The sequence below is a fragment of the Capsicum annuum genome, chromosome 8 (genome assembly GCF_002878395.1).
Source record: "Capsicum annuum cultivar UCD-10X-F1 chromosome 8, UCD10Xv1.1, whole genome shotgun sequence".
In the NCBI taxonomy this organism is placed as follows: Eukaryota; Viridiplantae; Streptophyta; class Magnoliopsida; order Solanales; family Solanaceae; genus Capsicum; species Capsicum annuum.
Window position 1 is genome coordinate 577,140 of NC_061118.1, and position 10,872 is coordinate 588,011.

A 10,872-nucleotide genomic window follows, 5' to 3' on the forward strand; every position below is an offset into this window, starting at 1 on the left:
CGCCCCTACGTGAATCAAGAGGTGGACTACGTACTTTAAACCAACAACTTTTGCTCAATCCACTAAACTTCAAATCCTGAATACTACTATTGAAAGATAACAACATATACTTCAAAATCTTGGCCACCCTTAACGAAATTTTTGACTTCACCACTGCCTTCCGCCCTACTTGAATCAAGAGGTGGACTACGTACAGTAAACCAATAACTTGACGACTACATTGAAACTAAACTGATGTATCTTTCTTTTTTCTCTTACAGATTGCTGTTGGTTCCCTCATAGGGAGCGTATTTGGGCTAGACGGACATGGACAATTCAGCAAGGTACTTGGTGATGTTACACTAGCCATCATCTGTGTATATGTTGCAGCGTTCGCGTGGTCATGGGGGCCTTTAGGATGGCTTGTACCTAGTGAAGTTTTCCCCTTGGAAATCCGATCAGCAGGACAATCGATAAATGTTTCTGTCAACATGTTTTTCACATTTGTTATTGGACAACTTTTCTTAACGATGTTATGTGGGATGAAGTTCGGGCTGTTCTTCTTCTTTGGAGGATTCGTATTCATTATGACACTATACGTATTCTTTTTCCTACCAGAAACTAAAGGCGTTCATATCGAAGAAATTACAAAAATCTGGAGAAGTCACTGGTTCTGGAAAAATTACGTTCCAGCTGAAGAAACTCGCGTTTAGATGAAGATCATCAAAACGAAAACTCTCTTAAAAATAATATTGGAATTTAAATGTAGATTGTAAATATATCACTACTATCATTTTTCCCTATGCTTATGCTGCTATATGTTATAGTTAAATTTTTTGTATGTAAAATTCCAATATTAATGAACAACTCTCTCTTTTTTTGCTTGCCTTGGTATTCTACATTGTTAGGAAATAAGATTTCTCTGGAAACTCCTAGGTAGTAGATATTTTTTGTAGTAGACAAGTCTTTTAATTAAAATGAGTGGTGGTTAGTGAGCCACATATGTAATTAAAATGAGTGGTGGTTAGTGAGCCACATATGTACTTAGTATTGTGTGAAATATTTTGCTTGTTTTGTAGTTTGTATTCCTCACGCACACACTATATATGTGTGTAGTCTATGTAATGATCTATCAAGAGAAATAAATAGAGTACTCAACAAGTTTCAGCTCTTCTTCTTTCTCTGTAGATTTTTTGGCAGCAATTTACGGCTCCAATTTGTTACTATTTCAGCTTGTTGCTTTCTAGTTCTTCTTGCCCTACTTGTGACATGGTATCAGAGCCCATTTCTTAAGGGATGTGAATCTCTTTTTTGTTGATTGACTCATCTTTTTTTAAGCTCTTTTCTTAGATCTGTTTGCTGGAAAACATGGAACCAGAAAATTAACCAACGACGGGTCCTCTGATTTTTTCTGGCGAGAATTATCATATTTGGATCATTAAAATGAAGGCTTATTTAAAGGCTCTCAACTTGTGGGATGTCGTTGAGAGAGGAGAACCTGCTGTCCAGCCATTGAGAGACAATCCAACTCGCAATGAAATCAAAAGGTATGATAAGTTGGTGACTAAATCTCCAAGAGCTCTCACTAGCATACATTCAAGTCTTACGGAAGTGATGTTTACGAGGATTATGACTTGTGAAATAGCCAAAGAAGCCTGGGATAAGCTGAAGGAGGAGTTTGAAGGCAACAACAGAGTGAAGTCTGTCAATGTCAAGGTCTTAACCTTGAAGATGAAATTTGAGCTCTTGAAGATGAAGGACTCGGATAGTGTGAAAGAATACTCTTCCAAGCTGCCGGATATTGTGAACCAATTAAGGATACTTGCTGAAAACTTTCCAGATCAGAAAGTTGTAGAGAAAATCATGGTCAGCCTTCTGGACAAGTTCGAATAAAAAATCTCAGCTATTGAAGAGTCTTGTGACCTGACTACTCTTTCAATAGTTGAGTTGATCTCTAAATTGCAAATCCAAGAGCAACGGGTAACTATGAGAAGTGAAGGGACAGTCAAAAATGCCTTTCAAGTAAGGCATAAATTAAAGCAACAAAAGGAAGGCAAAAAAGTCTCTTTAGACCACTCTAGAGAGGTAAAATCTGGTGGATACCAAGGTGAATCGCCGAGGAAAGGAAAATTTTTACCTTGTGCTATTTGTAAGAAGACAAACCACTTGGAGAAGAATTATTGGCAGAAGTCAAAAAGGTCTCTTATTCAATGTAGATACTGCAACAAATATGGTCCCATTGAGAAGTATTGCAGGTAAAAGCAAGCTCAAAGTGGTCAGTCTTCCCAACGAGTAAATTTCGCGGAAGATCACCAAGTTGAAAAAACAGAGGAGGAGGTATTCATGGATTTGCACACATCCCATGTTGATCAATATAATTGGTATGTCGATAGTGCGTGCACAAGGCACATGGCGATTGATGAAAATATGTTTCTTAGTTTGGATAGGTCTGATAGGACCAAAGTGAAGCTTGGAGATAGTGCACTGGTGCAAGCTCAAGGTAAAGGGTCAATGAAATTCCATACGGAAGGTATGAAATCATAAACGATGTTATTTATGTGCCAAGCTTGACTCAAAACTTATTGAGTGTTGCTTAGTTGCTTCACAATAATTATTCACTTAACTTTAAGGATTAAAAATGTGTCATTTATCATCCTAAAGGATGTGAAGTAGCTAAAATTAGCATGATTGGTATAGCTAAAATTAGCATGATTGGTAATCTTTTCCTATTTCATGCTATTCTACTGAAAGTTGCTCTTTCAATGTTGAAATGAGTGATACTTGGCTTTGGCACAAAAGATTCGATCATTACAACCTTAGTTCATTGGTGTATATGCAATTGAAGGGTATGGTGCTTGATGTACCAAAAATTAACATGTGCCGAGATGTTTGTGAGTCATGTCAATTTGATAAATTGCATAAACGATCCTTTCCTAAAGGAAGTCTTTAGGGGGCGAAGGAAACACTAGAGTTGGTTCATACCGATATATGTGACCAATGAGGACGACTTCTTTGAGTGAGAATAAATATTTTATTCTCTTTATAGATGATCTAATTCGAATGACATGAGTCTATTTTTTAAGTAGCAAAGTTCATGTGTTTTCTGTTTTCAGAGAATTCAAGGCTATGGTAAAAAGAGAGAGTGGTTGCCGGTTGAAGTATATCAAGTCAGATAATGGAACTGAATATACTTCGCATCAGTTCAACAAGTATTGTAATGATGTGGGCATTCAACAACAATTTACTATGAGCTACACCCCAGAACAAAATGGGGTTTCTCAGAGAAAAAACATAATTGTGATGGAGATGGCGAGATGTATGCTAGCAGAAAAGAAGATACCCAAATGTTTTTGGGCTAAGGCAGTCAATACCGCATTCTATTTGCTGAATAGATTACCAACTAGAGCACTCCAAGACATGACACCATTTGAAGCATGGAAAGGTATAAAGCCGTCTGCGAGACACTTGAAAGTATTTGGTTTGGTGTGCCGTGTACATGTTCCTGATGCTAAAAGAGGAAAATTAGATAACAAGGTAGAACTTTATATTTTGTTAGGCTATAGCACAACTGCAAAAGGGTACAAAGTGTGTAATGTTCATACGAAGAAGGTGCTTATCAGTAGAGATCTTGCGGTGGACGAGTCTAGCCACTATGATTGGGATCGAGATATTATTGTAAAGAACCAAGATGGGAGTACTTCAGTTGCAGCTCTAAATCCGCAGACAAGTGATATTTTTTCCAGTCCTATTGCTGGAGCAGAACACTATTCTAATGTTGAATTAACAACTGATTCTCCAACTTTGTAGACCAGGTCACTAGCCGAAGTTTATGAGCAACGCAATTTTGCTCTTGTGGAACCATCTTCCTTTGAAGAAGCAGTAGGTCATGAAGCTTGGATTTTCGCAATGGAGGAGGATCTTGCCATGATTAATAAAAATGATACTTGGGAGCTGGTTGATAGGCTCGAACAAAAGAACATAATCGGTTTCAAATAGGTCTACAGAACAAAATTATATTCAATCCAGATGGCTTCATTTTTAAGCATAAAGCCAGACTTGTAGTTAAAGGCTATTCCCAGCAGCCTGGAGTAGACTTTGGAGATACGTTTGCTTATGTTGCGAGGCATGAGATAGTAAGATTTTTAATTTCTCTTGCAGCAAAATACAAGTGAAAAATCTACCATTTAGACGTCAAATCTGCGTTTTTAAATGGTTTTCTTGAAGAAGATATTTTTTTGAACAACCTGAAGGTTTATCGTTGCAGGTGAAGAAGACACGATGTATAAACTTAAAAACTGATTATGGCATTTGGTACAGAAATGTGGAGAATGGAGCTCTTATTGGCTATTCAGATAGTGATTAGGATGGATGTTTAGATGATTACAAAAGCACATTTGGTTACTCTTTTTCATTTGGTTCAAGCATTTTTTCTTGGAGCACAAAGAAGTAGGATATCATAGCTCAATCTTCAGTTGAAGCCGGGTATGTGGTTGTTGCATCTGCTACAAATCAAGGAATTTGGTTGAGGAAAATCTTGTTTGAATTGGATCTTTTGCCAAAAGAACTAACAGTGATCTATGTGAATAATAAATCAGCAATTGCTATGGCTAAAAATCCAATGCAACATATCCATTAACTCTAAATAAATTCCACGTGTACCGACACTTCAAACGTACTCGTTGAAGGGGGTGTATTAGTAACCAAAATGGAAAGTTATATAAAGGACGGGTCGTAATTTCTAAAAATAATTGTCTTGAATTATTTATTAGATTAGAAGTTTAACATAAAATTAATTATTTCTTTTTCGTATTTTATTATTCTTAAAGACTATAAATACCTCAATAGAGTATATATATCATGAAAAGAAGATATTAATCTTAATAAACGAGCACAAAATAGTCAAAATCTTCTCGTACATATTCTTTTTAGGAACATGTAAAGAGAATCACGACAGATAATTTGAGACGAAAAAAATACTTTTTAACTTTTTATATTTTCAAAGGTCAATTTATAATTTTTGGTAAAACCTGTGAAACACATGCAACTTTTATATTGTCCACTTTACTTAAAAAAGAAAAGAAAAAGAAAAAAATACTACAATAAATAAACTTTGTATTAAAGTTCATTAAAAAAAAAAGGTATGATAAAAGCTGTGTAGAGTAATCAGAGGCGGAGTCAAGATTTCAATGAAGGGGGTTTTATATTTAACGAAAACTTAGGATTTCAACTAAGGGGGTTCCATATTCAAAGAAAACTTAGTCGGAGGGGGTTGAACACCTACTACAATCACATAAAAAATAATTTTAATCGTGTATAAATAATATATTTTTTCGTCGAAGAGGGTTCGACTAAACCCAAATAGAAGCCTGGCTCCGCCGCTGAGAGTAACAACTAACAACAACAAACAAGTCATTTAATACAAAAAACAAAATGGACCAAGCAATTCATCATGAGAAGAAACAAAATGTGGTTGATAAACTTTCCTTATAAATTTTGTGGGACCCATAAAGCTTTTTTTTTTTTATTTTTAAATTCATTGTCTGATATTTATATTGAGATCTAAGTAAATTTAAACTCGCATAATTTAGGATCAGCATAAATTTGTAGTTTGATTGATCAAACTTCTAAAATCAGTTTATTTTAAAAACAATTTTGTTCTAGAGGAAAGAAAAATACTCCGTTATTCTTAACTCGAGTTCAATTTTGAAACAACATCAGAAAATACAAGTACAATTGATTTATTCGAAATAACAAGCATCACCAAAGTATTCAAAAGTTTTTGCAACGTTTTAATATGATGTTTTCCCTCCTGAATTTAAATTGAACCGAGACTCAATATCAATCTCAGTTTTATACCTTGAATACAAACATCACCAAAATACTACTACGTTGATCTATTCAAAACAACAAACATCCCCAAAATACTCGAAACTTTTGTAACGTTTTAATACGATTTTTTTCCTCCTGAATTTAAATTTAATAGAGCGTCAATACCGATATCAATTTTATACTCTAAATACAAAATCGTCTCCGATTTCTGTTAGAATGCGTTTTACACTCCAACGTAAGATTTCTCTCGTGAATTTAAATTTTATTGAGCTACTCTGAAACAAAATCGTTTTTATTAAAGAGTGTTTTACGCTCCAATGTAAGATTTTTCTCGTGAATTGAAATTTAATGAAGCCTCAATATCGATATCACTTTTATACATTGGATATAAAATCGTCTTTGTCAAAGCGCGTTTTACATTTCAATGTAAGATTTCTCTCATGAATTCGAATTTACTCGACTCTCAATACAAATATCAAACACCGTATCTAACTTGGTCTCACCCAACCATGTGCCATCCTCCGCTCCAACATGAGATTTTTCTCGTGAATTCGAATTTAATCGAATCTCAATACAAATACCAAACACCGTATCTGACTTGGTCTCACCCAACGACGTCCCCTCCTCCGCTCCAACATCAGATTTTTCTCGTGAATTCAAATTTAATCAACTCTCAATACAAATATCGAACACCGTATCTAACTTGGTCTGACCCAACCACGTCCCCTCCCCCGCTCCAATGTAAGATTTTTCTCGTGAATTCGAATTTAATCAACTCTCAATATAAATATCCAACACCATATCTAACTTTGTCCCATCCAACCACATCCCCTCCTCTAGAGTAAGATTTTTCTCGTGAATTCGAATTTAATCGACTCTCAATACAAATATCGAACATCGTACTACACTTGGGTCCCACCCAACCATGTGCCCTCCTCCGCTCCAACATAAGATTTTTTTCGTGAATTCAAATTTAATTGACTCTCAATACAAATATCGAACACCGTATCTAACTTTGTCCCACCCAACCACGTCCCCTCCTCCGCTCCAACGTAAGATTTCTCTCGTGAATTCAAACTCAAATACCGAAAACTGTAACTGACTTGATCCCACCCAACCATGTGCCCTCCTCCGCTCCAATGTAAGATTTCTCTCATGAATTCGAATTTAATCGACTCACAATACCAATATCGAACACCCTACTATACTTGGTCCCACCCAACCATGTGCCCCTCCTCCTGTCTCCACCAGCTCCTGCCTCTCAATCATTTGACCCCCAGCCCCTACCTAAGCCCCAACCCACCTACCCCAACCCCTTCTTCCCTGTAGTATAATTCTCATTCCAATTTCTAACCCTAACATTACTACATCAATACAACAATCTCTATGTCTACCTCACTAGACCAAAACGGCACCGCCGGCGCCGGCACAAGTAACAATGACAGTAGTACTACTACTCTAACGGTGAGAAAACCGCCGGCGAAAGACCGTCATAGCAAAGTTGACGGAAGAGGAAGACGTATAAGAATGCCAATTGTATGTGCAGCTAGGGTTTTCCAACTTACACGTGAATTAGGTCACAAATCTGATGGACAAACAATTGAATGGTTACTCCGTCAAGCTGAACCTTCAATTATTGCTGCTACTGGTACTGGTACTATACCTGCTAACTTCTCTACTGTCTCCGTTTCGTTACGTAGCTCGCATAATTCTTCAGTTTCTGCTTCAGTTGATAATAACAAGTCGTTTGTACATCCTTTGATTTGTGGGCCACCGTCTCCTGTTTCCTCCCCGGCTCCGTTTTTGCTAGGGAAGAGATTACGGGCCGAGGAGGAGGAAGGAGGAGGAGGAGGTGGTGGAGAGAAGGATGGTGATAATGTTAATGTTAATAATGTTGTGGGTTATACTGCTAGTTTTTGGTCGGTTCCAGTTCCAGTTAGGCATGATTACGGACAATTTTGGAGTTTTGGGGCGGGGGCCGCAGCTTCAGGAGCAATGCCATCGAGGTTTTTTCAGCAGCAGATGGAAGAGGCGGCGTCTGTATCTGGTGGTGGTAGTGATGGTGGTGGTAGAATTGGGAATTATTTTCCTATAGCTCAAGGGCATTTGAATTTGCTAGCTACTCTGTCGGGTTCGGGTTCTGGCTCTGGACCTTGTTCATCGGGGAGAAGGGTGGATGATGGACATTGAAGATATGCAAGTGTTTGATTGATGTTGATTATATGTATAATCGTGTATTGTTGTTGTTCTTGCGTATTGTGTTTCTTCTATTAGGGGTTAGGTGGTAGAATTGGGAATTATTTTCCTATAGCTCAAAGGCATTTGAATTTGCTAGCTACTCTGTCGGGTTGGGGTTCTGGCTCTGGACCGCGTTCATCGGGGAGAAGGGAGGATGATGGACACTGAAGATATGAAGTATTTGAATGATGTAGGTTCGGGTTTTGGTTATGGACAGCCTTCTTCGGGGGAGAAGGGACGATGATGGACATTGAAGATATGAAGTATTTGATTGATGTAGGTTCGGGTTCTGGTTCTGGACAGCCTTCTTCGGGGAGAAGGGAGGATGATGGACATTGAAGATATGAAGTATTTGATTGATGTTGATTATTATATGTATAAACGTGTATTGTTGTTGTTCTTGCGTATTGTTTTTGTTCTATTAGGGGTTAGGTAGTGATAGTGAACGAGAAATGAAGCTAGTTTGTGTGCATTTTCTTGAATTATTGCTGGGATTAGCGCGTTTGTTTGTTTGTTTATTCCGCCGTTGCAAGTTGTTTGAGTTATGAGTGTTGTAGTCGTGAAGAGATACGAAGAAGAGATACAAGAATCAAAGGAGGTTCTTGTGATGAAATTTGGTTGGAGTTACCACTTCAGGCACAGAACTCGTCAATAAGTGCTTGACCGTTTTGGATAATGGTGAGTGGGAGAAGATAGATATTGGTGTGTGGTCTACGAAAACTTGTAGATCCACGTGAATGTTTGTTTGTAACGAAACCTATGGAGGTTTCTAAATGAATTGAATTCTGTAATTTGTTGAAAATTTTCAGTGTGAGATAATCTCTCATACTCAAACGAGTGTTATTGACTTTGTTCCTTAGATACATTTTGTTTCTTGATTTGGTTGATTTTTCCACATCCACGTGTGTCCTAAGGTTTGCTTGCCACTAGTGAAGTCATGCATGAAACGGTGTAAAATGAAATCATTGGCGTTGTAAATGTCACGTTGTCGAAAGTCTCTGTTAGTAGCTTCATGATATACATTGCACAGTAGTTGTAGAACTGATTTACTATTTCACATGTTTTAGTATTATCATGTGTTGTAGACTTATTTCATGTTGGAGGAAGATAAGAACCCGCACTGCAGCGTGTTGTATTTTTTTTTTCGTAAAGCAGTTTGAGAATTCTCCGCACCCGAGAAGATGGGGATTGAACTCTCTAGCCTGGTATCTGCTGGACTTGTGGAACTCTTTACAACTACCATGAAGACTTCGGCAGGTAACCGTACATCTCGTTTTAAGTAGTTAAGCAGTTGCTTAGAGATTGTTAAATGCTTTGAGCTTTGGTAATTTCTTTTTGAAATCGTTAGTCTTTTAAGAGGATACCGAACATCTGGGTGGTTATCGGACCTCGTTTGTCTGTTGAAAAAGAATATCTATGTCCAGGAAGGAAAGATTTACGCCTTCATTTGATCATTCGAAGGCTCTCGTGTCCTGCTTGTGTCCCTATGGTGTAGCTATGTTACTAAAACTCTTCAGAAATGCTAACGAGTTCATGTGGGATCCTCCAAAAGTAATACATTTTTGGAGGATCCGACACAAGTGTGGCTAATATTACTGGAGAGTTTGAGCAACGTAGTTTCGTAGTACCAGTGTGATCCTTCTTTATAACACTCTATGCAGAATTCATCGTCTCCGTTTTGAAGATTGCTATTACCTGAGAGATTCTATTAGATTTTAACTTTCTTGTTTGATACTATTTTCAGAAGAAGACTTGCAGACATATACAGTCCAACTATGTTGCTCGGACTCTTCAAAAATGTCATCGAGTGTGTACCCGATCCTCCAAAAGTAGTGCATTTTTGGACTCCGCAACATTAGCTTTTTAGAATCGGAAATATGTTGGTTGGTTATACTAGCTAAAGAATCTCAAGATTTCGTCGAATATGAACTTCCTTCGAACATGGCTCCCAACAGTGTTAAGAGCCAGGAAGTCAGGATTTTCATTGAGGGGTTCAGAAGTAAACATACAAACTCGTTGAAAGGAGTTCAACATATATATACATAAAAAAATAGTTTTAATCATGTATAAATAATATAATTTTACGTTGAAGGGGATTCACCGATGAACTCCTTGGATGAAAGGTGGCCCACTCTGCTAAGCTGCGATATCTTTTGCATCATTCTTTATGGTGTATTTGGAACGGAGTAAAGAAGAATCGTGGGGTAATAGGCTGAAGTTAAAGTCTAGGTGTCTTTTTGAAAATTTCGGACAACATCAGGGGTAATTATGTATTTACTCATTGGTATATATAGTCATCGATGATATCTTTTGCATCATTCTTTATGGTGCGATTGGTATATATAGTCATCGATGAAACTAGTAATTTCGTCAAGAGCGTTCAAGATTAATATATATATATATGTTGTGTATTATAAAGAGTAATTTTTTTCATGCTATTTGGTATCTACTAGTAATTTCGTCAAGAGCGTTCAAGATTAATATATATATAAAAAAGATATTTTAATCAATCAAACATGAAAAAATCATTCGTCAATAACGAACACACCCTCAAAATAAAAATAAAAAGAAAATAGGAAACAAGTACACAAGATTGTTGGAGAAGCAGCTAAAGATTAGTTTAGAAAACTAAAACAATTCAACTTCAACTTAATTAAAAAATATTCTTTACGTCACAGTTTAGACAATATTAAAAAATTAGTACGTCAATATAAATCTCTTTTAAGACTTCAAATATTTTGTCCTGTCCTACTTTCCATATACTTTATCTGACACTTGTTCACTATTGACTTGACACGTATTTTAATAAAAATAATATTTATCTGT

The 10,872-nt window shown here is 36.8% G+C and overlaps 2 protein-coding genes across 2 annotated transcripts; both read left to right on the top strand.

The window, feature by feature from the left end:
* Nucleotides 1-257: 257 nt before the first annotated feature.
* Nucleotides 258-863, top strand: LOC107838717 (sugar transport protein 10; the record flags this gene model as incomplete). Its single annotated transcript, XM_047394243.1, is given in 1 exon segment — nucleotides 258-863. A coding segment is annotated over 1 exon segment (435 nt), but the record flags the coding sequence as incomplete, so codon positions are not given.
* Nucleotides 864-6,699: 5,836 nt separating this feature from the next.
* On the top strand, nucleotides 6,700-8,902 carry LOC107838719 (transcription factor TCP21). The gene has a single exon (XM_016681886.2). It carries the CDS (start codon nucleotides 7,195-7,197, stop codon nucleotides 7,996-7,998), a length of 804 nt encoding a protein of 267 aa, XP_016537372.1. The 5' UTR covers nucleotides 6,700-7,194; the 3' UTR covers nucleotides 7,999-8,902.
* Nucleotides 8,903-10,872: the final 1,970 nt, after the last annotated feature.